Source organism: Suricata suricatta, chromosome 8 (assembly GCF_006229205.1).
Source record: "Suricata suricatta isolate VVHF042 chromosome 8, meerkat_22Aug2017_6uvM2_HiC, whole genome shotgun sequence".
NCBI classification, from domain to species: domain Eukaryota; kingdom Metazoa; phylum Chordata; class Mammalia; order Carnivora; family Herpestidae; genus Suricata; species Suricata suricatta.
The window spans coordinates 131,028,353-131,051,913 of record NC_043707.1 but is presented as its reverse complement, the minus strand read 5'-3'; the positions used below and the strand labels follow the sequence as shown (position 1 = coordinate 131,051,913).

The following is a 23,561-nucleotide window of genomic DNA, read 5'->3' as shown; positions in this document are numbered from 1 at the left end:
AAAACAAAGGAAAGCAGGACCCAACAAGCCACATGACACTGTCCGCTCAGTCTCCCAGGAGAGCGACTCAATCCCGATCCTCAACTGAGGGACCTCACTTGCACCAGGGTCACACTTTCCAGACAAGCTGGAGATATGCGCGTTCCTCTTGGTGACTTACAGCGGGATCTCAACAGGTCTTTTGGCTGAATGGGCTCCTACAGAAACGTTGCTCCGACGTGGCCCGTCCGCCCTGGGTGCGCAGCACCCTGACTAGCATGTTGCACCCCCGTCTCGCGGGGGATCTGAGGGTCACGGAGCAACATGGATCCAACACTCACACCAGCACCCCAACAGACAGTTGGCTCTTGTCCCTTTGGCTCCTGCCAGTTCTGGGCTGCCTCTTAGAAAAGAACCATCGTCATGAGTTTGAGCCCCGTGTCGGGCTGTCTGCTGTCAGCACAGAGCCTGCTTCTGATCCTCTGTCCACCCCTCCTCTGCCCCTCCCCTGCTTGTGCTCACTCTCTCTCTCTCTCAAAAATAAAATAAACATAAAAAATAGAAAAGAATCATCAGAGCCTAATCCTGTTGTTGTTTATTGTTATTAAACAAGGCCACGGTGATTGTAACTTACATCATTTCACAGACATGAGGGTATGTCTGTTGTGACAAAGGGCACGAACACCTTCACCTCTGACGGGCACCTCCAAATCTGACATGCCTGACAGCGCACAGGGGTTCACTTTCTCTACATCCTCACCAGCATTTGTTATATCCTGGGTTTTTTGTTTTGTTTTAGCTTATTTATTTTGAAAGAGAGAGAGAGAGCGAGTGTGCACGCATGAGCGGAGGAGGGGCCGAGAGAGAGAGAGAGAGAGAGAGAGAGAGAGAGAGAATCTCAAGCAGGCTCCGAGCCGTCAGTGCAGAGCCCGACATGGCGCTCGATCCCATGAACTGTGAGCTAACGACCTGAGCCAAAATCAAGAGTCAGATGCTTACCGACTGAGCCACTCCGGTGCCCTCTATCGTGTTTTTTTTAATAGTAGCCATTCTAACGGACGTGAGGTGGCCGATCACAATCTTTTCAAGAAGACAAATAGGAACGGTGATGGGATACATTTATAGACTACTTCCTGGACCTCAGGTGATTTTATATATATTCTATGTACTGTGTATGTAGATACAAAATCACATTCTCAAAAACAAACCCTGAGGTGCAGGAACTGCTATGATCACTGTTGTCCTCATTTAAAGATGTGGAAATGGGACTCAGAAAGGTTAAGTAAAGAATCTCACAGCTGGTCGGGGAGGTGGGGCCGGGTTTCAGATTCTGGGCAGTCTGACTCAGCGCTTCTAGAGAAGAGAAGTTTCATTCCTTGAGTGTAAATTTCGCTTTGGCAGTATCTGGAATTCCTCCCGAGTTCACTGGAATAGTGAAGTGGCTCACTGAGCCGGGGAGATCCCATGGTGTGAGATCCACACTGAGGCTTGTCCGTGACACATGACCCGAATTTTCTGGGGATTGTCCTTCACGCAGCTAGCCGGGGTGGCGCCCTCTAGTGGGGGACTTGTGAGGGGACGGGGTGTTGACGTAGCGGGTTCCCCTGAACAGGAGCCTTGGGGTTGTGAATTGAGGCCCCACAATAATCCCCGTCTGGGGGGCAGGGAGCTCCTCAGCGAGGACCAAACTGGAGCTGCCTTTTCAAGAGAAGCCTGGGGAGGCCTGTCTGACTCTTGATCTCAGCTCAGGTCTTTTTTACGTTTTTTAATTTATTTTGAGAGAGAGAAGGAGGGAGGGGCAAAGGGAGAGAGAACCCCAAGCAGGCTCTGCACTGTCAGTGCAGAGCCTGACACGGGGCTCAAACTCAGGAATTGTGAGCTCATGACCTAAGCCGAAACCAAGAGTCGGACGCTTAACCGACTGAGCCCCCCGGCATCCCTCAGCTTAGGTCTTGATCTCACGGTCATGGGATCGAGCCACAGGTCAGACTCTGCCCTGAGCGTGGAGGCTCCTTGAGATTCCCCTCTCTCTCCCTTTGTCCCTTCCCCCTGCTTACACTCCAGGGAGGGAGGAAGGAAGGAGGGGAAGGAAGGAAGGAAGAAGGACAGAAGGAAGGAAGGGACAGAAGGAAAGACAGAAGCAAGCCTGGGGATTTTCCAGACAGTGCCAGCAGGAGAGGGCACCCCAGGTGTTGAAAAAGCATGTGCAAAGGTCCAGAGATGTTTGGGGAATAATTTGGCTTGGGAGAAAGGGGCGAGATGGCACGTTGGTGGTAATGTTGTAAGGTGGAAGCCGGGCTTAGCACGCGGAGAGGACCTTCCTCTCACCAAAAAGCTTTTAAGCTGGGGAGGAATTGATGATATTTGTTGTTTGGGTGGGAGAAGGGCGGACAGGGCAGTCAGGTGCATGACCTTGCCATGACCTTGCCACCGGGCGGCCGGTTCAGAGCCTGGCTCCGCTCTCGTGGGCTGTAGGGTCTCCGGCGGGTTATGCAGCTGGAATTTCTCTGCTGCGGATTTGTATATGTGGCCTGGGGCTGGTGCAGGGACCGTGTTATGGGACCAAATCGCTGTGGAGTGCTTGGATCAGTGCCTGGTGCTGCCAGAGCCGCAGTCAGGGTTGCCCATTGTGTTTGTGTTTTGTTTACAACAACACAAAGGGATGAGGTCACAGATCTGTACTTTGGAAGCTGGGAGGGACTCACCTGGTTTCTCCATCCCTGGGCCCCCGAGGTCAAAGTCACAGTGCTCGGTGGACCCGGGCTCTTCCACAGAGTCTCCAAGGAGAATCTGCTTCCAGATGTGTTCAGGTGCTGGGCAGAACTTACCCTGTGCCATCATGGACCGAGGTCCCCATGCCAGGCTGGCGGGCCCCTCCACCTTCCAGGCCAGCAGCATTGGGCCAAGTCCCTGTCTGCTTCAGATCTCCCCGGTCCCCTGTTCTGACTCCTTGCCCAACTCCAGCCAGAGAAAGTTCTTCGCTTTTAAGGGTTCGTGGGATTAGATTAGTCCCACCTGGATGGTCCGAGAAACTCTCCCTCTTTCAAGACCACAGATGAGTGACCTTTACATCTGCCCAGTCCCTCGCGCCCTGTAACGGAGCATGCTTGCTTTGATTTTTTAATAATGGCCCAGGAGCTACAGAGACACTGAAAGTAGTGAGGCCTGGGAAAAGAAAAACAAAATGCAACATGTAGAATTTCTCTCCTCAATGGGTTCGTGGAGCACAGAGATGGGGGGGGGGGGGACGAGGACCATGATGTGAGTGGCATTTCCCAAAGAACTAATGTGTCTGAATGTGTTGTAAGAATGCTTTCTTTTTTAGAACAAACAGATTTATAGGAAACTGAGCAGAGGGTACACAAGTTCCCATAGATCCACCCCCAAGACACACAGAACTTCCCCTATGATGAACATCTTGCTTTTGAAACATGGGACCTTTGTGACCACTCATGAACCCATATCGAAATGCTGTCGTTAACTAAAGTCCATAGTTGACGTTAGGCATTGCACAGTCTGTGGGTTTCAGCCCATGTCTAATAAATGTCCCCCACCGCAGCATCCTACAGAATAGTTTCACCACCCCGACACCCCTGTGTCCCACCTGTTTGTCCTGCCCCATGTCCACTAGAGCCCCTGGAAACCACTGTCTCTGTAGTTTTACTGTTTTCAGAATTTCATATGGTTGAAATCATACACTATGTGGCTTTTCTGATTGGTTTCTTACACCAAGCAATGTGCATTTACATAGTTCCTCTGTTTCTTTTTGTGGCTTGGTAGCTCATTTCTTTTCATCACTGACTATTATTTCATTGTCTGGATGTACCACCATTTGCATAGCCATTCAGCTTTTAAAGGACAGTTTGGTGGCCTCAGTTTTTGGCAGCTAGGAATAAGCATGCTATAAGCACATATCCAAAGTCAATGAGTCCTAAAATTCAACAGGAAGGAAACAGACAACCCTATTCAAAACTGGGCTAAAGATATGAACAGGCGCCTCACCCAAGAAGATCTACAGATGGCAATAAGCGTATGAAAAGATGCTAAACACCACGTGTCACTAAGGAATTGCAAATAAACACAGGCTATCCGTTCATTTATTTGGATCTTCCTTGAATCTTTCATTAATATTTTATAGTTTTCTTCATATAGATCTTTACATATTTTGTGAGACTTATACCTAAGTCTGTCTGTCTGGTCTTTCATTCTTAATCTTTCTTTCTTTCTTAATCTTTGTTTCTTTCTTTGTTTCTTTTGTTCAATCGTTCTTTTGTTCTTTCTTCCTTTTCTTTCTGCTGCTAATGTAAACAGTGTTGTGTTTTTTATTTCTAATTCCACTTGTTCATTTCTGGTATATAGGAAAGGAACTGACTTCCATATATTAATTTTGTATCCTACAACCTTGCTATAATTGCTTACAGTTCGAGGAGTGTTTTTGTTGATTCGTTGGGATTTTCTACATAGGCAGCCATGTCATCTGCAAACAATTTTATTTCTCCTTTTCCAATCTGTATACCTTTTATTCCCTTTTCTTTTCTCACTGCATGTCCTGGCTAGGACACAGTACCTTCTTAAGAAAGAAATGTGAAAGAGGACATCCTTGCCTTCTTCCTGATCTTAATGAGAAAATTTCTAGCTTCTCATCATTAAGTATGATGTTAGCTTTAGGGTTTTTGTAGATGTTCTTTATCAAGTTGAGGAAGTTGCCCTCTATTGCTAATTTGCCGGAAGGTGTGTTTAATCACAAACAGATGCTGGATTTTGTCAAATGCTCTTTCTTCAACTGGTGCTATGACTGTGTGACTTTTCTTCTCTAACCTCTTGAGGTGATGGACTTCATTAATTGATTTCCAAGTGTTGAACCAGCCTTGCATACCTGAAATAAAACCCACTTGCTTGTGGTGTATACATTGTTGGATTGGATTTGCTAATACATTGTTGAGGATTTCACATCCATGTTCATGAGACAAACTAGTCTGAAGTCCCTTCTTGCAATATCTTTATCTGGTTTTGGTGTTAGAGTAATGCTGTCCTCACTAAATGAGTTAGGAAGTGTTCCTTCTGCTTCTGTTTTCTGAAAGAGGTTGTAGAGAACTGGTATCGTTTTGTCCTTAAGTGTTTGATGGAATTCACCAGTGAACCCATCTGGACCTGGTGCTTTCTGTTTTGGAAAGTTATTAATTATTGATCAAAATTCTTTAACATATATGGGTCTATTCATATTATTTTTCCTTGGATGAGTTTTGGTACATTGTGTCTTTCAAGGAGTTGGTCAGTTTCGTCTAAGTTATCAAATTTGTGGGCATAGAATTGTTTATAATATTCCTTTATTATCCTTAATATTTATATGATCAGTAAATATCTCTTTTTCATTTCTGGTTTTAGTAATCTGTACCCTCTCTCTTGTCTTGGTTAACCTGCTAGAGGCTTGTCAATTTCATTGATCTTTTCAAAGAATCAGCTTTTGGTTTCATTGATGTTTCTCTATTATTTTCCTGGTTTTTATTTCATTCATTTCTGTCCTAATTTTTGTTTCTTTTCTTCTGCTTGTGTTAGGCTTATATTGCTCTTCACTCTCTAGTTTTCCAAGATGGAAGCTTAGATTATTGATTTTCAATCTTTCTTCTTTTCTAACGTATGCATTCCATGCTATAAATTTCCCTCTTAGCCCTGCTTTCGCTGCATCCCACAAATTCTGATAAGTTGTATATTCATTTGCATTTACTTCCACTTCATTTAGATAATTTTTAAATTTTCTTGAGGCTTCTCCTTGACCCACAGGCTGTTCAGAAGCCTGTGTGTCATTCAATCTCCAAATATTTTGGAATTTTTGGTTATTTTTCTGCTATTGATTTCTAGTTTAATTCCATTGTACACTGAAGGCATGCTGTGTAGGATTTATGTCCTTTTAAATTTGTTGAGTTATGTTTTGTGGCCCAGAATGTGGTCTGGTCTAATGAATGTTCCATGTGAGCTCGTGAACAATGTGCATTTTGTTGTTGTTTGGTGAAGTCATCTATCCATGTCAGTTAGATCTAGTTGATTCATGGTGGCATTGAATTCAACTTTATCCTTAACTAACTTTCTGCCTGCTGGATCTGTCCATTACTGATACAGGAATGTTGAAGTCTCTAACTATCATAATGGATTTGTCTCTTTCTCCTTGAGCCTCTATCAGTTTTTGCCTCACTTATTCTGATGCTTCATCATTAGGCACGTACAATTAAGGATTGTTGTGTCTTCTTGGAGAACTGACTCCTTTATCATCATACGATGCCTCTCTTTATCCCTGCTGACACTCCTAGCTCTGAAGTCTGTTGCATCTGAAATTAATATAGTTACTCCTGCTTTCTTTTGGCATGCCAATATTTTGAGTGCCCTTGTGGATGATAAAAATTTGCCAAGTGAGTAAAAACAGAGACATTCGATTCAAGCACATCTGAGTAGAAGCCAGGATAACCAAGCCGGGTGACTCACTGCAAATGTAATCATTCTGTGCCTCAGTTTCCTTATCTACAAAGTGGAGAACTATCCCTTTGGGTTATTTGTAGATGAAATGGATAATGCAATAGAGCACTTCGCAAATTTCCTGGCATGTAATGTTTAATTGATATATTCTATTAATACAAACTATTATATTACTGTGTAACAATATAACATAAGCTATTACTCTATTATTGATACAAGTGATTGGCTATTATTGTATTATGAGACTTCACTGTCGATTTCTAAGTGCAAGCACTCTTTGTATGAAAGTTGGATGAGGCACTACAGGAAGATAAATTTAAATGTTTATGTATTTATTTTGAAAGAAAGAGAGAACATGCAGGTGCACCCAAGCAGGGGAGGGGCAGAGAGAGAAGAGAGAGTCCCAAGCAGGCTCCACCCTGTCAGCCATGATCTTACGAACCATGAGATCATGACCTGAGCCGAAATCAAGAGATGGATGTTCAACGGACTGAACCACCCAGGTGCCCGACAAGAAGATTAATTTAGAAAATACTTGCAGGGGCGCCTGGGTGGCTCAGTTGGTTAAGTGTCCAGCTTCGGCTCAGGTCATGATCTCACAGTTCATGGGTTTGAGCCCGGCATCAGGCTCTGTGCTGACAGCTCAAAGCCTGGAGTCTGCTTCAAATTCTGTGTCTCCCTCTCTCTCTGACCCTCCCCTGCTCAAGCTGTCTCTCTCTGTCTCTCAAAAATAAATAAAAAAACGTTAAAAAAAATTTAGAAAATAGTTGCAAAGTCGCAGGCTGCGGTGGATGTCTCATAGGCAATGTCCTGAAAAGAGAAAGGCCTCACATACGGGCTGCAGCCTCAGTCAGAGCCCCTCGGCCATGGGAATATGCTGTTTCCTTCTGGGCGCTGGGGTCGACTCACTCTTCTGATCAAAGTGAAATTACAGAGGCGCCTTCTGCCCCCACTGCCAGTTCACAGACCTAATATCTGGGGTCCTTTTCTTTTCAGAAATATCACACCAGGCCTCCTATTGAAAGGTGGATCACTGGGGCACCTGGGTGGCTCAGTCAGTCAAGTGTCCGACTCCGGATCTCAGCTCAGGTCTTGATCTCGGCCATGGGTTCAAGCCCCACATTGGGCTCCATGCTTGGCCTGAAGCCTACTTTAAAAAAAAAAAAAAAGTAGATTATCTTTGATTAGATCAATTCTGAGTAGCTTTTAAGAAGCCACAGAAATAACTAATCACGTGGGAAAATCTTCATCATACACCAAGGTTTCCTAAAGGTAGTTACTAAAACTCTGTCGTGTGGTGTGATCTCAATGTTGTTTAAACTTTTTAACAAGATCGTCAGCACAGACGGAAGACAGGTAGGATGTGACCGCCGGCCGTCAGTGTCTGCCGCTGGGGATGGGAGCCTACGTGATTTTCATGTCTTCTTTGTGCTTTTTCCCGGTTCTCATTTTCTGTAATATTGTTTAAATGTTATTTATTTTAGTTAATTGAACACAAAATTAATGAAAATCAATCATTAGAAATGCCCCCCCCTTTAACTATATGTACTTTATTCCATGACCTTGGTGTTTTCCTTGCGGGAGAGACGACCATTGTCACTTGCAACTGACCTTTTTGCTTTCTGTCCTGCTGTTCGGGACCACCAAAAGCGTACCTGTGTGGGGTCAGGGATCTAGACAGTGGCCAGTTCGCTAGTCAGACATGCGCTCAGTCAGCGCCCCCCCCCCCCCAGCTCCCTTTGCCTCTGTGGTGCCTGATTTTCCACCCAAGACCTCGGGCACCTACTCTGGGTCTGGAGTCAGAGAGAACACACACTTCAGCCCCGCCACATACTCGCCATGTGACCTCGGCCCGGTCGCTAACTTCTCTGACCCTCCGTGTCAGTCATTTTTAAATAAGGGCTGTGGTGACCGGCTGGCCCGGCGAGGCGCTTAGCACCTCCTGATACCCAGTGCTCACCAGTAAACGTTGGGGCCCTGCCATTAGTCTTGTGTGTCGTGGGACACAGACCTTCCTCCCCTCTGTGTTTCAGTCTGCTGACATCGACAACCATCATGCCCTCATCGAATATAACGAGGCTGAGGACAGCTTTGTTCTCCAGGACTTCAATTCCAGAAACGGCACCTTCGTCAACGAGTGCCACATTCAGAACGTGGCCGTGAAGCTGCTGCCTGGAGACCTCCTGAGATTTGGGTCGGGAGGGCTGACCTACGAACTGGTCATCGAAAACCCATCCTCGGTGAGTCCAGGCCCCCGCGGGGTCGGGGTCAGAGGTGCCGGGTTGTGTCCGGTGCCTCCAAAGGGCAGTGCTGGTCCTCTGTGGGCTGTTTACACCAGTGACATTGACAGACGGACCCTGCAAGGTTCACACCTTTCCTGGTGCATCCTTGACGTGGGGAGGGGGTCCTCGCGCCCCCTTCTGGGCATTTCTTGGAACGACATGTAAGAGATGCACCGTGGTGAACCCAGAACCCTAGCGTTTTCCCCTGAAAAGCAAAGCTTGGGGGCGTGGGGGGAGGGGATGGGAACCAGACAGGGGGGATGGGAAGCAGGCATGTGCTTTTAGAACTCAGAGGTGGAGGCTTCTCTGCAGGCTCCTCGCTTTGTGACCTCCACCAGGGTTCTTTGTAGGCCCGGGTCTCGGGCCTCCCAGGGCCGCTGGGCGTCGATCTAGCCATAAAGCATGAGAGTCAGCGTCCACCCTGAGCAGACACTCCGCACAGAGCAGCTGCTGGTGGACCCCGATCAGAAACGTCCCTGGGACCCTGACCTAGACTGTGGCCTCAGTTTAAGCAGAATAATACAGAACTTACCCATTGAACCTCCGTCGCAGGGACCGTACTGTTCACCGGGGAGGGGGGACGGCGGCAGGAGGGGGTTAGCAACGCGGGCTTGGATCGGAATCCCCGCTCCGCCGCTTGCGTCCTTCTGCGTGCTCCTGAGCGAGCCGCCGGACCCCTCAGAACCTCTGTGTCCTCATCTACAGACTGGGGCCAACGGCAGCAGTGACCGTGCAGGCTCATCTCCAGGGTTGAGAGAGAGGATTAGGTTTGTAAAACTAATAGCGCCCACTCGTGGTGGGACAGTTAATAACTGCTGTGTGTGCCCCAGAGAGGTGGCACATTTACCTCACTCGCCGCCCCCAAGGATGCTCTGTTGAGTGAGACCCCCCAAGGCTGAAATTTTCTTCTGGGACAAGGCAGAGTGTAAATAAATTACATTTGGAGAATCTACACAGAACCCTGGGGTTTTGAGCCCACAGGCGACCCGGGAAGGTCCCCGGGCTCCCTCAGGCTGCAGGAGCCATGGCATCAGCTCCGTCACCTTTGGCTTTGAAGATGTGGGACGGACTTTTCTGCCACTGCCCAGCTGCCTTATCCCCCTTAGATCCTTGAAGTCTGTTTGCTCATGGATGGTACCAAGGTCCTGGAGCAGCACTGAGGAGGGGCTCCTGACCCAGAAGGTGTTGACCCGATCAAGAGTTCTCAACGTGGGCTCCAAGGACCCCCCCCCGTGACGTCAGACCCTGTGGGGTTCCAAGGACCCCCCGTGACGTCAGAACCCATGGGGCTCCAAGAACCCCCGCGACATCAGACCCGATGGGGAGCAGACCGACAATGCAGATCCCTGAGCCTCACCCGGGCCCACGGACTCATACTTAACATCAGCAGATAAAACAGAGACCGCCCAGCTAAATCTGAATGCCAGATAATTGCCAAATGATTTTTTAGTGTAAGTATGTCCCAGCTAGTGCAAAATGACCACTCATGCTTAAAAAAGCTTATTTGGTGTTTATCTGAAATTCAGAGTTCATTGGACACTCTCTATTTTATTTACTTGCTTTTTAATCTATGTATTTATGTTAAATCTGGCAACCGTACGCAGCCTCCCTGGGAACAGGGCCTGCACTGGGGACTGTGTGTCCTCGTGAGCTCCCCGGCGATGCTGACGTCCCCCCAACAGAAGGAAAACCTAAGTTTAGAGCCCCTTCTATAGAGTATTTACTGATTTTTCTCAGGAACCGAAGAAAACAGAGTCCCAAACACAAAGGCTGTACACCCAAGTCTGTGAAGTTTGAGTCAAGGTTTGCCAGACATGTGTGAGGATAAGAATGTCTCTGGAATGTTCTATAAAATTATGGGTTCCCAGGCCCCCTGCCTGGGAAATTCTCATTCCGTGGCTTGCCAGGAGGGGCACGGGGGACAAATCATGTCTGCGTGTTTTCACACAAAAGTATTTATAGAAATATTATTTATAGGGACCTAAACATTGAAACCTAACTATCCGTCAAAAGGGGGCATCGTTTAAAAAAATGCAAGCCGTTCTTTGTACATAGAAAACTGTGCCGCTTTTTTTTTTAGACGCTTTAGCTATTTATTTTTGAGAGAGAGCGTGCAAGCCGGGGAGGGGCAGGGAGAGAAGGAGAGGGAGGGGATCCCAAGCAGGCTCCCCAAGGTCAGGGGGAGCCCTGTGCTCCACGAATCGTGAGACCATGATCTGAGCCGAGGTCAGGAGTCCCCTTAGAGCCTCCCATGTCACCTGGATTACCTCCTGCGTCCTTCCTGTGACGTCACGCCATGCTGTCCCACGCAAGTAGCACCTCAATGGGTCCACACCCCTTGCTGCTCACTGCTGACCTGAGGAAGGTCTTGGATACAGAGAGGAAAGCCAGTGCTGGGGCGTCTGGGTGGCTCAGTCGGTTAAGTGTCCAACGTCAACTCAGGTCATGATATTGCGATTCATGAGTTCGAGCCCCACGCCAGGTTCTGTGCTGACAGCTCAGAGCCTGGAGTCTGCTTCGCCTTCTGTGTCTCCCTCTCTCTGCCCCTTGCCCCCAATAAATAAACATTTAAAAAAAAGAGAGAGAGAGAAAATGAGCACTTTGGAGTTTGATAGACCCAAGTTCAAATTCCAGCTACAACTTATTTAACTTCTCTAAGCTTTCATGTCCAATTTCCGCCAAGCAAGTACTCACGAATCCCAGGTCCCCGTTCTTCCTTCAGAATTTCTGTATGAGTCCCCCTCTCATTGTGTAAGTGGTGCTCAGAGATTTCCAGAGACTTCCTCAGGGTCAAGTGTTGGGTGCAGCCAGTGCCTGGATGGAAAGCCTGCTCTCCCGAGTCCCTCGGGGTCTAGAAGCTTTTCCTAGCGGCGCCCGGAGCACCGTGATGCGGTGAGAGCGCAGGCAGGTCCCAGGCCGACCCACGGCTGCACCTGCCAACGGGGAAGATTTATGGCGACAAATCCAAGGGTCACCAATAACAGAAGAAAATGCAGTTTTCAGCTTCCTTACTTGCCTCCGCTCTCTTTTACCAGGGATATTCAATTCCAAGGAAAATCCACACGCACGCTCTCTCTTTCTTCTTTGAGGGTGATGCTAATGTCTGATGGCTAATGTTCACTGTGCATTTATTATGTGCCAGGAGGTGCTCTAAGCGTTTTACATGCACTGTGTCGTTCATTTCTCACAAACTAAGAAGTAGCTGTTCCTCTCCCCATTTTTCAGACGAGGCACAAAAGTAACACAGTCATCGGGGTCACACAGATGGTAAGGGGCAAAGGGGGAGCAGGAGCTCTCTGAGAGAGAGAGAGAGAGAGAGAGAGAGAGAGAATCCCAAGCAGGTTCCATGCTCTCAGCACAGACCTGATGCAGGCCTCAAACTCACGAACTATGAGATCATGACCTGAGCCAAAATTAGAGTCAGATGCTCAACCGACTGAGCCACCCAGGTGTCCTGAGAGTTTTCTTTTAAAGGAATGTTCTGAAATAGGAATTTGGGATGTGTAGTCTGAAGTCTACTGTAGCCAGAAAACTCTTCATCCAGCTTTATGGTTGGTCTTAACTCACTTCTCTGGGCCATCACTTTCCTTTCACAAGTGTAAAGATAAATTTGGTGCATGTCTGCAGTGTGGTGGGTTTTATCTGAGCGTGCCATACCCTGTGTGACACCTTTCATTCTGACTACATACTGATGCTTGTGCTAAAGTCTCATCAAGCATATTTTCCAGGAAACTTTTTTGTTTGCAAGCCTCAGAAACCCAACTCAAACTAGCCTAAGGAAGGAAGAAAAAAGCTCGTGTAACTGAAAAAGCCAAAAGTACGAGCTTCAGGCCCAGCTGGATCCAGGTGCCCGAACACTGGTCAGGAGTCTGTGTCTTTCATCTCTGTTAGCAGTCCCTTGCCTCACCTGGAGTGAGGCGGCCACCAGCAACCCCATTACCCTCTACGCTTAGCAGCCCCAAGAAAGGAAGAAGCTTCTAAATTGTCTTGGACCACGGGCCTATCCCTGAATGAACCACTGAGGCCAGGGACGTGGAATGCTCTGATGGCCAGGCCTGGGTTGTGGTCTCTACCCTGGAGCAGAAGGGATCAGTCCCACCAGAATTATACGGACACAGAAATGTGGGAGGGGGAAGGCTGTCTCCCCCACTAAAATTTAGACGTCCATCCAGAAGACGGCAAAACGTTTGCAGGTCGGGGAGGAAATACCACAAAGAACCCCCAGATGTCCACGACGTTTGTGATGCAGTTTGAAATGTTGGGGTTCAGAGCCAACGGCCAATGAAGAATTTGTGAGATGTTTCCAGTGCAAAAAGGTGATTTTATGAAAGCACGGGGACACGTGGGCAGAAAGAACTGCCCTGGGTTTGTGAGGAATGACCGATTATATCAGGTTTTCTATCCGATGGAAGGGAGGGCGATGTTAGGGCTCCAGGAAACTGAGTCTGCAGGTTTCTGGAAATTAGCTTTTTTCTTATATTTTAAGACAGCTGCAAACTGATGGAGACTCGTGTCCTGCATGGCTGTGACCTCTACCTGTTAACTATTTGTTCTTCCCTTTCCTCTGTTCCTGGGTGGCCGGCAGTGCCTGAGGAATGTCACCCATGTCCCACTGGGGGGAGGGGACTGTTGTTGGTTCATGCTTTGCCCTCAACGTGCCTTTTGCTCCCGCATCAGTTAGGAAGCGTTCCCACTGCCCAAGCCGAACCTTCCAAACCAGATTTGAGAGTAGTGATCTGGGGGAGGGGGAGGGCATGAGAAATAATCTACCAAGACAAGCTCCAGGAGGCGGAGTAGCGCACTCCTCCCATCAGGTAACTGGTTGTGGCGAGAAGCTCATGGAGTCGGAATTGTGTGTCCGTCCTGGGGAAGGGCGGCATTTCCATCTTCGCAGCACCTTTGCCAAGCTCCCGTTCTTGAAGGTCACCTGGATGGCGCAGCTGGTTAAACCTCTGACTCTTGGTCTCAGCTCAGTTCATGGGGTCAAGCCCCACTTCGGGCTCTGTGCTGATGGCGTGGAGCCTGATTGGGATTCGGTCTCTCCTTCTCTTTACCCCTCCTGTGCTCGTGTGTTATCCCTCTCTCTCAAATAGATAAACTTAAAAAAAAAAAAAAAGATCCTTTCTTGAGAAGATGTGGCTTTCCCTGTACCCAGGCTCCAGGGAGCAGTGACTAGGTCACTGGAGAGCACTTTAGAACAGACCTCTTGCCAGTCAAGTTCCTCATGCCCAACCTGATCTCCCAGGATTTCCTCTACATCGTGCTCTGAGGGGACCCGCTGAGGAGCGGAGACACCCCCAAGCCAGGTTCTTTCAGGGAGAGGAGACTCTCCGAGGCCAGTGAGGGGGAGGGCATGGGCAGCGGACCGTCCCAGATCTGGGGTCCTCAGCAGCACTTGCATAAAAGGACTCTTGAGCTCCGTGTTGTCATCCGATGTCTTCAGACCGCCCAGATGACACGGGGGAGGGACGCAGAGGGATGGCAGCAGGGGGGGCCTCAGTGTCCCCAGAAAACAACCGGCCCAGGAGCTGGGGGGGGTCAACCGTGGCTCTTGGTTTCCTCTGGCAGATCACACCCTTTGTGATCAAACTAGAACTGCTGCTTCTCTCTCTCTCTCTCTTTTAACGTTTATTTATTTGTGAGACAGAGAGAGAATGTGAGTTGGGGGGGGGGGACAGAGAGAGAGAGGGAGACACAGAATCTGAAGCAGGCTCCAGGCTCTGAGCTGTCAGCACAGAGCCCGACGCAGGGGCTTGAACTGATGAACCATGGGACCATGACCTGAGCCGAAGTCGGACACTTAACTGACTGGGCCACCCAGGTGCCCCTACTGCTGCTTCTCTCTTAACTTAGTGGGTGATCATTCATTCAGTCATCCATTCAGTCTCTTCGTCTGGCGAGACTGAGCTGCAGTAGATCACGTCTAGGGGTAGAAAAGGCTGCTTGCAAAAATCTGGGTGTTTTTTTTTCATTAGACTCTATTTCCCATTTTACAGACTGACCAGGCAGCCACTAAGAGCTTGGAAGGGAAACCTGTAGGCCAGCAGATTTGTCAACAAGGGGGCACACGGGATGAGCCACTCATCCTTTAGCCCAACTGGTCAAAATCCAAATGAATGACTCCTCTGGACAGCTCAAAGGATCCTACTTTTTGAAGCTCCGAAAACCTAAAGATTATATATAATGTGTCAGTTCTGTGTTCCAAGTGCATAATTCTGATTTCTCCCTGTTGAAAATCTTAAATACGATGTATCCTTTTCCGGGGAGCTTGGCGTTATTTACCTGGAGTTACTGGAACACCCCAGGAGTTGTTGAGGTAGAGAAGGCTGTGGGTCCCGGCGGCAAATAGCCCCCTCTGCTGGCTGCTGGTGGTAATGCCGGTGTTTTCCATCTCTCCCCTAGGGCCTCCGCCCTGTGGTCAGGTGCCGCCTTCCACCCCCGCCCCCATCCCAGGATCCTTCCAGGCATTACAGTTGTGGAGCTGCACGACTAAGGTTAGGTAAACGGGCCGGAAGCGGTCCCAGAGACCTCTCCCATGAGTAGCTGTATTCGCAGTTGCATAAGGATTTTGTATTGTTTTTTCCTGGTAACTCAAAGTCTTTTTTTTCTTTTTTTACTTAAGTAAATAGCGTTTTCATGTTGGAATAATTTTTAGGTTGATATAAAAGCTGTAATGATAGAACAGAGAGCCCTTGTGACCCCTCCCTCCGTTTTCCTCGGCGTAGACATTTCACATTACTGCGGTGCCGTTTCCCACGCCAAGACAGACATCGGCCCGTGATTATTCGCTGAACTTCAGGTTCTAGGACCCGACACAGGGCACCGTGCTGCCTTTTGTCACTCTGTCTTCTTCTTTTGTTAGTGTTTATTTATTTATTTTGAGAGAGCTCGAAAGTTGGGGAACGGGGCAGAGAGCGAGGGAGAGAGAATCCCAAGCAGGCGTCACGCTCAGCACGGAGCCCAACATGGGTCTTGGTCCCACAACCGTGAGATCATGACCTGAGCCGAACTCAAGAGGTGGACACTTAACCAACGGAGCCACCCCGGCACCCCTCGTCACCATGCGTTCTTACCGTCCTCTGTTCTGTGGCAGTTTCTTGGTCTGTGTCTCCTGACCTCCATGGTCGTGAGGAGAACTGGCCAGTGTCCTCCAGGATACCTGGCTGTATCGTATTGGGTCACACTGTGTGTTTATCTGATTTGCCTGATCCTTCTCTCTTAGTAGACTGGGGTTCTGGTTTTCAGAAAGCATGCCGCAGAGGTGACGTGTCCCAATATCCACATGACATCCCTGGGGATGTTAGGTCCTCCCCTGGTTAGGCTCGTGTTTGCCAGGTTTCTCCACTATAATGTTACTACTTTCCCATCCATACTCTATTGTTTGGAAGTGGATCACTGACTATAGCCCACACCCAAAGGAGAGGGGAGGAAGGAGCAGACAGTGGGAATTAAGGTCCACCTCCTGGAAAGCGGCCTATCTACATATATTAAATGCTTCTGCAAGGAAGATTGTCTTGGGGCGCCCAGGTGGCTCAGTCGGTTAAGCGTCTGACTTCGGCTTAGATCACGATCTTGCGGTTCCTGAGTTCGAGCCCTGCGTCAGGCTCTGTGCTGACAGCTCAGGGCCTGGAGCCTGCTTCGGATTCTGCATCTCCCTTTCTCTCTGCCCCTGCCCGCTCACACTCTGTCTCTGTCTCTCAAAAATAAATAAACATTAAAAAAAAATTTTTTTAAGAAAACTAAAGGAAGATTGTCTCTCCTTTCCAGTTTATGTATTTACTAAATCATGCGTTTCTATCAGTATCGACTCATATATGTTCAGTGGATTCTTCGGGTAATGATCCAATACTACATGATCTGTTTTGTTGCTTGAATTAGTCCAGCCTTGGCCACCAGGGGCTCTTTTAGGTTGGTGGCTGTGTCCTTTGACAGGCCCCTGCCCTTGGGGTTTGAGGACCTCCTTCCTTCCTGCTGTTAGAAGCTGTCCCAGGCTTGTCGTGGATTGGCCCCTCCCCAACCCCAGAATCAGCCCAAAGGTCTTTTCACTTGTGCTCCGTTTGGCACTTGGCCTTCCGCTTAGCCCCCGAACCCCCGCAGCGCACACCAGGCGCCTTGCTGGGAGCGGGGCACCGCCAGTGCCGGGCGCTGACTGTCCGCCGGGCAGCTCTCCGCAAAAGTGTGCCGCGTAGTGTGAGGCTTCCTGAGAGGAAGGTCGTGTAACACGTTCTCTGCAAAGAATAATAAAATATCCACTACTCTTGATCATGAATCCCGCACAGCCAGTCACCTCTCACAGAACGCCCTCACCGACGTGAACGCCGACAGCGTAGCCAACTTACCTTTGCAGCTGACGAGTGAGTCCCCACCCTGGACAGGGACGGATCTTCCTGTTCACGAGTCAGACAGACGGGAAGTAAGAAAGATGTGTGTTTACAGTGAGCCCTGCGCTCTACCAGATTAATCGTTCTCGAATACTTAAGAATATTTCCTCAATTTCACATGCTACGCGTGATGTAATCGCTCTAGACACAACATGCTTTTATTATAACTTATGTTAACATTTTTTTCCTTTTTCTTTTATTTATTTATTTTTAATGTTTATTTTTGAGATACAGAGAGAGTGCGAGTGGGGGAGTGGTGGAGAGAGAGGGAGATACAGAATCTGAAGCAGGCTGTCAGCACCAGAGCCTGGGGCGGGGCTCGAACTCACAAACAGTGAGATCATGACCTGAGCCAAAGTTGGCCTCTTAACCTACTGAGCGACCCAGGTGCCCCAAGACTGATATATTTTTGAGAGAGAGAGAGAGCAAGCAGGGTAGGAGCAGAGAGAGAGGGTGACACAGAATCCAAAGCAGGCTCCAGGCTCTGAGCTGTCAGCACAGAACCTGACGCGGGGCTCAAACCCACAAACCACGAGATCATGACCTGAGCCGAAGTCGGATGCTTAACCGACTGAGCCACCCAGGTGCCCCTAATTTTTTTAGTGTTTATTTATTTTTCAAGAGAGAGACAGAGTGCAAGTGGGGGAGGGGCAGAGAGAGAGGGAGACACAGAATCTGAAGCAGGTCCCAGGCTCCGAGCTGTCAGCACAGAGCCCAACATGCGGCTCAAACCCAGGAACCTCAAGACCATGACCTGAGCCAAAGTCGGACACTTAACCAACTGAGCCACCCAGGCACCCCACATTATTAACATTTTCTCCAGAACTTTCTCAAGTGTGGACAGTTGACAGAACAAAACAGATCAAGCTCTGATCTACGGTGTTTCCTGTTTCTGTGGTGTGAACACTCCCACCATGGCCAAGGTCAAGAGACCAGGGAGACATCTGAATACAGAGATACAGAGAGTCATGTGGTAGCACACACATGGAGGGTTAAATAACCTCAAGAGCATGGATAATCATACAATGTAGTAAAACAATTCAGAAGGGTGAGTTTTAACTATCTGTTACCATTGTCTCTAATACCACTTAATTATAAGTTTATGTAATTTAATTTTTATTAATGGCTGTGTTTATCAACGAGCTCACAAAATTCCTGGGCAATTTAATAACCGTCTCTCATGGGGGCGCCTGGCGGCTCAGTCAGTTGAGCATCCGACTTGGGCTCAGGTCATGATCTCACAGTTCGTGGGTTCGAGCCCCGTGTGGGCTCTGTGCTGACAGCTCAAAGCCTGGAGCCTGCTTTGGATTCTGTGTGTGTGTGTGTGTGTGTGTGTGTGTGTGTGTGTGTGTCTCTGCCCCTCCCACCCTCTCCCTCTCTCTCAAAAATAAACAAACATTTTTTAAATACTGGCTCCACGCGCGGGTAGCAGGCAGCCCCAGCACGCCTCCGGTACAGCGGACGTGCCCCGGTCCTGCCCGGACGGAGACGGGGGTCTTCTGAGCTGCTTCCGCGTGGGCACGTACCACACGCATGACACCTCCGTAAAAGGATTGTTCACGATCCTAGAAAACCTCTTTCTAAGCTTGTGGTTTTCACTCCGTCTCTTTATTTTCCTTTTTGCAACTCAGAAAGTCTCCTCTTCCCTGTTAACCAATCGTCTAAGATGTTTTGGTAAGTATGGATACAGTTACAAAATCACAATGTCCAATAAGCTCGAAGCTCTGAGGGCCCAGGCGTTAGGGTCAAACAGCCTCCCTGCTTCCTGGCTGTGGGACCTTGGGCAGGTCACCTAACCTCTCTGAGCTTTAGTTTCTTAACCCGCAACATGGGGGGAAAAAGGCCTTCCCACTTGTGAGGCTGTCCTGGCAGTGAGGTGGGAGCACCTGCGTTAAGTGCACAGCACACTCTCTGGCACACGGTCCCTTCTTGACGTGGCGCTCACGGTCGCACAAATATCAGCAGGTACAAACCGCAGAACATGTGACCGGCTCTCCAAGGGCAAAGTCTGCTTCACCGGCTGGCCAGCCTCCAGGGCTTCCAGGCAGAACGTGTGTGACCTTAGCACCCTACATGCAAACTCCCTTGATTGTTCCTGGGTGTCCCATTCAACCTGCACCCTTTAACAGGGCTAGAAGCACATCCTGGAAAGATAACATAAAGAACAAGCAGATAATCTGAAAAATTATGTTTTCGTGAGCAAATTTTTTTTTGTTTATTTTTGAGAGAGACAGAGTATGAGCGGGGGAGGGGCAGAGAGAGAGGGAGACACAGAATCGGAAGCAGGCTCCAGGCTCATAGCTGTCAGCACAGAGCCTGACGTGGGGCTTGAGCTCACAAACCACGAGATCATGACCTGAGCCGAAGTCGGACACTCAACAGACTGAGCCCCCCAGGCGCCTCTTGAGTAAATTATTGATGGGTGTTTGTTCAGGCTGATATAAAGTCAGCAGCCAGTGTGACGTGGCTAATCCAGGTGGTTTACAGCCTATTTTAAAGACAGTGTGGAAGAAATCAGGGATAGAACATACGCTCCCTCAAAAACAAAACGACAAAAACATGCAGCATCCCATATGGTCAGAGAAAAGGGGGAAAAAAAGAAAAAAGGCATCAGCATGTATTTTTAAACTGGTTTCTAAAAACAGACTTGTTCATAACTGACCTTGACCCCAAGCTCCGTGTACATTCTAATGTGGGCACGGCCCAGAACCAGCTTTTCATGTGAGTCCTTTGCTTGTGTTTGCTTTACCCCTGCCTGTTTCCTTATACTTACCAGCAGCAATTTCTGAGAAAACCTTGACCTTGCTTAGTACAGAGCAAGCATGCAAACCAGAGAAAACCAACGTTTGCCTTCCCACTAAAGCCACCCTCAGCAACAAGCTTGAGAAAGAAAACAAAAGACTTGATCATTTTATTTTTTGAATCCGAAAAGCCAATTCGAGTCTTTACTGCATGTACGCGTCTCTGGCTCTGTCCCCCTTAGGGACCCTATCATTAGGGTTCTGGGCTACAAGTGACACACACCAGCTCTAGCCGGCCTCACCAGGACACCTCCCGAGCCAGCTTCCCTGTATGCACCTCCACGTTCACAGCCACCGTCATCACAGTAACCGGCGATGATGGGAACCCAGGTGCCCCCAAATGGATGAACAAAATGTGGTGAATTCTGACACCTGCTACAATGCTCACTGAAATCAGCCAGTCATCACAAGACAAAGGCTGTCCAGTTCCCCCTACCTGAGGTCCCTAGAGTCAGATTCATAGAAACGGAAAGTGGAATGGTGTCAAATTCATAGAAACGGAAAGTGGAATGGTGGGGGCCAGGGACTGGGGGAGAGGTAAGGGGGGTGGTATTTAATGAGCACAGAGTTTTGGTTTTGTAAGATGGAAATCTTATGAAGATCTGTCTCCCAGCAGTGTGCGTGTCCTTGGCACTCCGGAACCGTCCACTTAAAAACAGTTAAGATGGCAACTTTTATGTTCCGTGTTATTGACCAGGATTAAAGCAACAGCAGCCTCCATCTCTCTGAGCCTCAGCTCCCCTCCCTCAGGCAGGCTACATTGTCAAGGCCGCAGATCACTTGGGATCCTGGCCGCGGGCTCCCTGGGTCCCCTTCGCTTTGATTGGATCATGTGCTTCACCACTGAACCAATCACTAAGGCAGGGGAATGTGATTGGCTGAGTGCTTAGCCCCACCCACAACAAGTTGCTCCCTGATTGGGCAGGGGATTCTCCAGACTTCACAAAAGACCAGAGTGGGGTCTGGGCTCTGCTGGAGAAGTGGGTGGCATTGGAGATACCCCCGACAGGCTCACTTCCCCTAGCACCCCTGTGAGCGCATGACCCGAGGATCCCAACACAAAAGGGAGTTCTTCTGCCACTACCAGGGACCCCCAGATTCGTTTTCTAGCAGCCTGGGTTAAAGCACATTAGAATTGACCCCTTCTCATCAGCCAGTAAATATTCAACTGACGGAAAAAGGTTATGGGAATGATTGAGGCAAGACAGCCCCTCCGAGGTGGGGAAGGGACAGGATGGGTGGAGAAGTTAGTGCAGGGCAGGAGTGGGACACCCTGGCCCCAGGGAATAAAGAAAGGAAGAAAGCACAGGTGGAGAGGCTGAGTGTTGATCCTGGAGAAAAATTGGAAAAGTGTGCAGAAGGAACAGAGCCCTGGAACACTGCCAAGGCCATTCTGAAGCAGTGTTAAAGTGGCCCAGTGTCATTATGAATGGGGGGCCAGATGTCCCCAAGTAGTTGGAGCTTGATGTCCCTGGACGCTGCCCTCATGGACTCCAAGAAAGAGCCTTCAGAGGGAATGCACAGGATCCTTGACTTGCTGGGGAAAGACTAGAGCCTGATAGAGTGGAGAACCTTCCTCTTAAATAAAATCTAACTGAAGCTGTAGGAAGTTGTGTGAGCAGGTGCTCCTATTTGGAAGCATCTGTCTCTCACCATGTGTCTCTGAGTTCATATTCTCCCTGGTCTACAGAAGGAGAAAGTGGACCCAGGGTTGGGGGGCGGGGTAGGTGTGTGGCCCTGCATAGGTGGCAAACCTTTGGACTTAGTGCGTTTTTTTCTGCCAAGAGAATTGGGGTGGAGGAGGTGAAACAGAGACAGGGGTCATCAGACCTAATTCCCAGTTCCCTCCCGACCACTACATGAACCTGGGTGAATTCCTTAATCTCACCAAGCCTCATTCGTAATGTAGGGGTCTGAGACCTTCCGTTCTGGGGACTATTGTGAGGAATAGATAAGGAAAGGACAATCAATGATAGCACGCCGCAATGTCGTGGTTTAACCACTAGGTCCTGGGAGACACCACCACCGAAGCATTAAACAGAGGCAAAAGCCAGGTGTCCGCACCCCTCGGAATGTGTCTGCGCCCCTCGGCATGTGTCCACGATTAGATGGCGTTGGGTGTGCTTGCCATTTAAAGTAGCCGCAGACCCCTTCCAAGGGTCAGGTGATGAAACGTTCCCTTGGCAGCCATTTACGGAGCGTCACCCAAGAGTCACGTGTGGTAGAATTGAGGATCCAAGGTTAACGAGACAGGCGAGGCCACTGCCATCCCCGAACTCTCGGCCTCAGCCGGCAGACGGTGTTAGAAGTGGATGGAGAGAAAGCAGGCTAGGGGGTCCTGCAGAGCTGGGTGTGCATCTCAGGCGTCTGTTCATTCATTCTTTCAACCAGTATTTGAGAGCCTGCTCTGTACGTGCCAGGCAGCATTCTAGGTGCTGAGGACACAGGAGGGAGCAAGATAGAAAGCCCTTCTCCTCTTAGAGGTGACATTCCACCAGCTCAGAGGCTCACCAGCAAATCTAGGATCTTGGAAAGTCACGGGGTCTTGCTCAGCCTCAGTATCATGACAGAGTGTTGGGGGTATCAAATAGGGTTATGCATGTGAACTTCGGGGCAGGATGCCCGGCATGAAGGCTGTCCCCAGGAAATAGTGGCGTGACACTGCGGTGTGACCCATGGTGGGACCTGCCATCCCAAACTTGGGGATAGTCTGCATGGTGGGGGGCTTCCTGGGGGAAGTGACTTAGAAGCTGAGCTCTAGGGCAGCAGTTATATGGCCGGGACAAAGGTGGAGACCACCCCCAGCTGATCGGAACGTCCTCTGACCCTGTCATCTGCCCCTGCAGGTCTCCTTCCCATGGATGAGTGGCCCGGTACCTTGGCCAAGACCACAGCCACCTCGGGCCACACAGCAGGCGAAACAGTCACCCTCACCTCCACAGATGCCCTTCCCCCCAGGCATCCAGCCAGCACCCATGCAGAGGAGCTGGTCCCAGGGGCTTCCCAGACCCACCATGGTCCCGCCGGCCTGTCACAGGCGGCCCACGAGCGCTGGAGGGAAGATGTTCTCCTTTGTGATGGATAGCACCTACAGGCCTCCCATCATCAAGCAAGGTATTTGCATGAGCACGCTTCCGCTGGTGGCTTTGGGGATGGCCTTATAGCCACGTGGGTGGGCCTTGGTTCTCGCTGACTTTTTTCTGATTCTGAAAGTAGAACATAGTCAATTATGAAAAATCAGGAGAGGAACAGAAAGTTAGAAAACTGTTCATTTGTCACCCTCGCCACCCAGCACCCCTAATTGACTTTCTGGTGCCTAACCCTCCAGACTTTGTGCTCTGCACAGATGCCCACATCAGTGCCCCCGTGGCCAGCGTGCGAGTGTGGGTGTATGTCAATCTGTGTGTGTGTGTTTATATCTGAACGCATAACAGGCTGTAAACTTATAACTTTGACTCAGATGGGCAGAAGTATTGGCGACTGAAATTTCCCTCGCCCACAACAGCCTTAGGAGGTTTTTAAATATTTTGTTACCATTTAACAGGTGAGAGGAGGCTGAGGCTCATTGAGGAAAATTACGTCCCAGACATGACATATTCAGTCTAGTCTAATGGACCGTTTTTGAGTCAGATTTAAGTTATCTTAAGTCA

At 49.1% G+C, this 23,561-nt stretch overlaps 1 protein-coding gene across 6 annotated transcripts in view; it reads left to right on the top strand.

Annotated features, from left to right (window-relative positions):
- FHAD1 (forkhead associated phosphopeptide binding domain 1) overlaps positions 1 to 23,561 on the top strand; it is a 115,841-nt gene that overhangs the window by 7,392 nt on the left and 84,888 nt on the right. For 5 of the 6 annotated variants that reach the window (XR_003912333.1, XM_029949301.1, XM_029949300.1 and 2 more), the window contains exons 3-4: positions 8,481 to 8,687; positions 22,758 to 23,025. Coding sequence is in view for 5 of the 6 variants with exons in the window: in XM_029949301.1 (XP_029805161.1) it covers positions 8,481 to 8,687; positions 22,758 to 23,025 (475 nt within the window). In the remaining variant the exon portion in view is untranslated. The remainder of the gene's footprint in view (positions 1 to 8,480; positions 8,688 to 22,757; positions 23,026 to 23,561) is intronic. The other variant, XM_029949302.1, reaches the window with a different exon arrangement.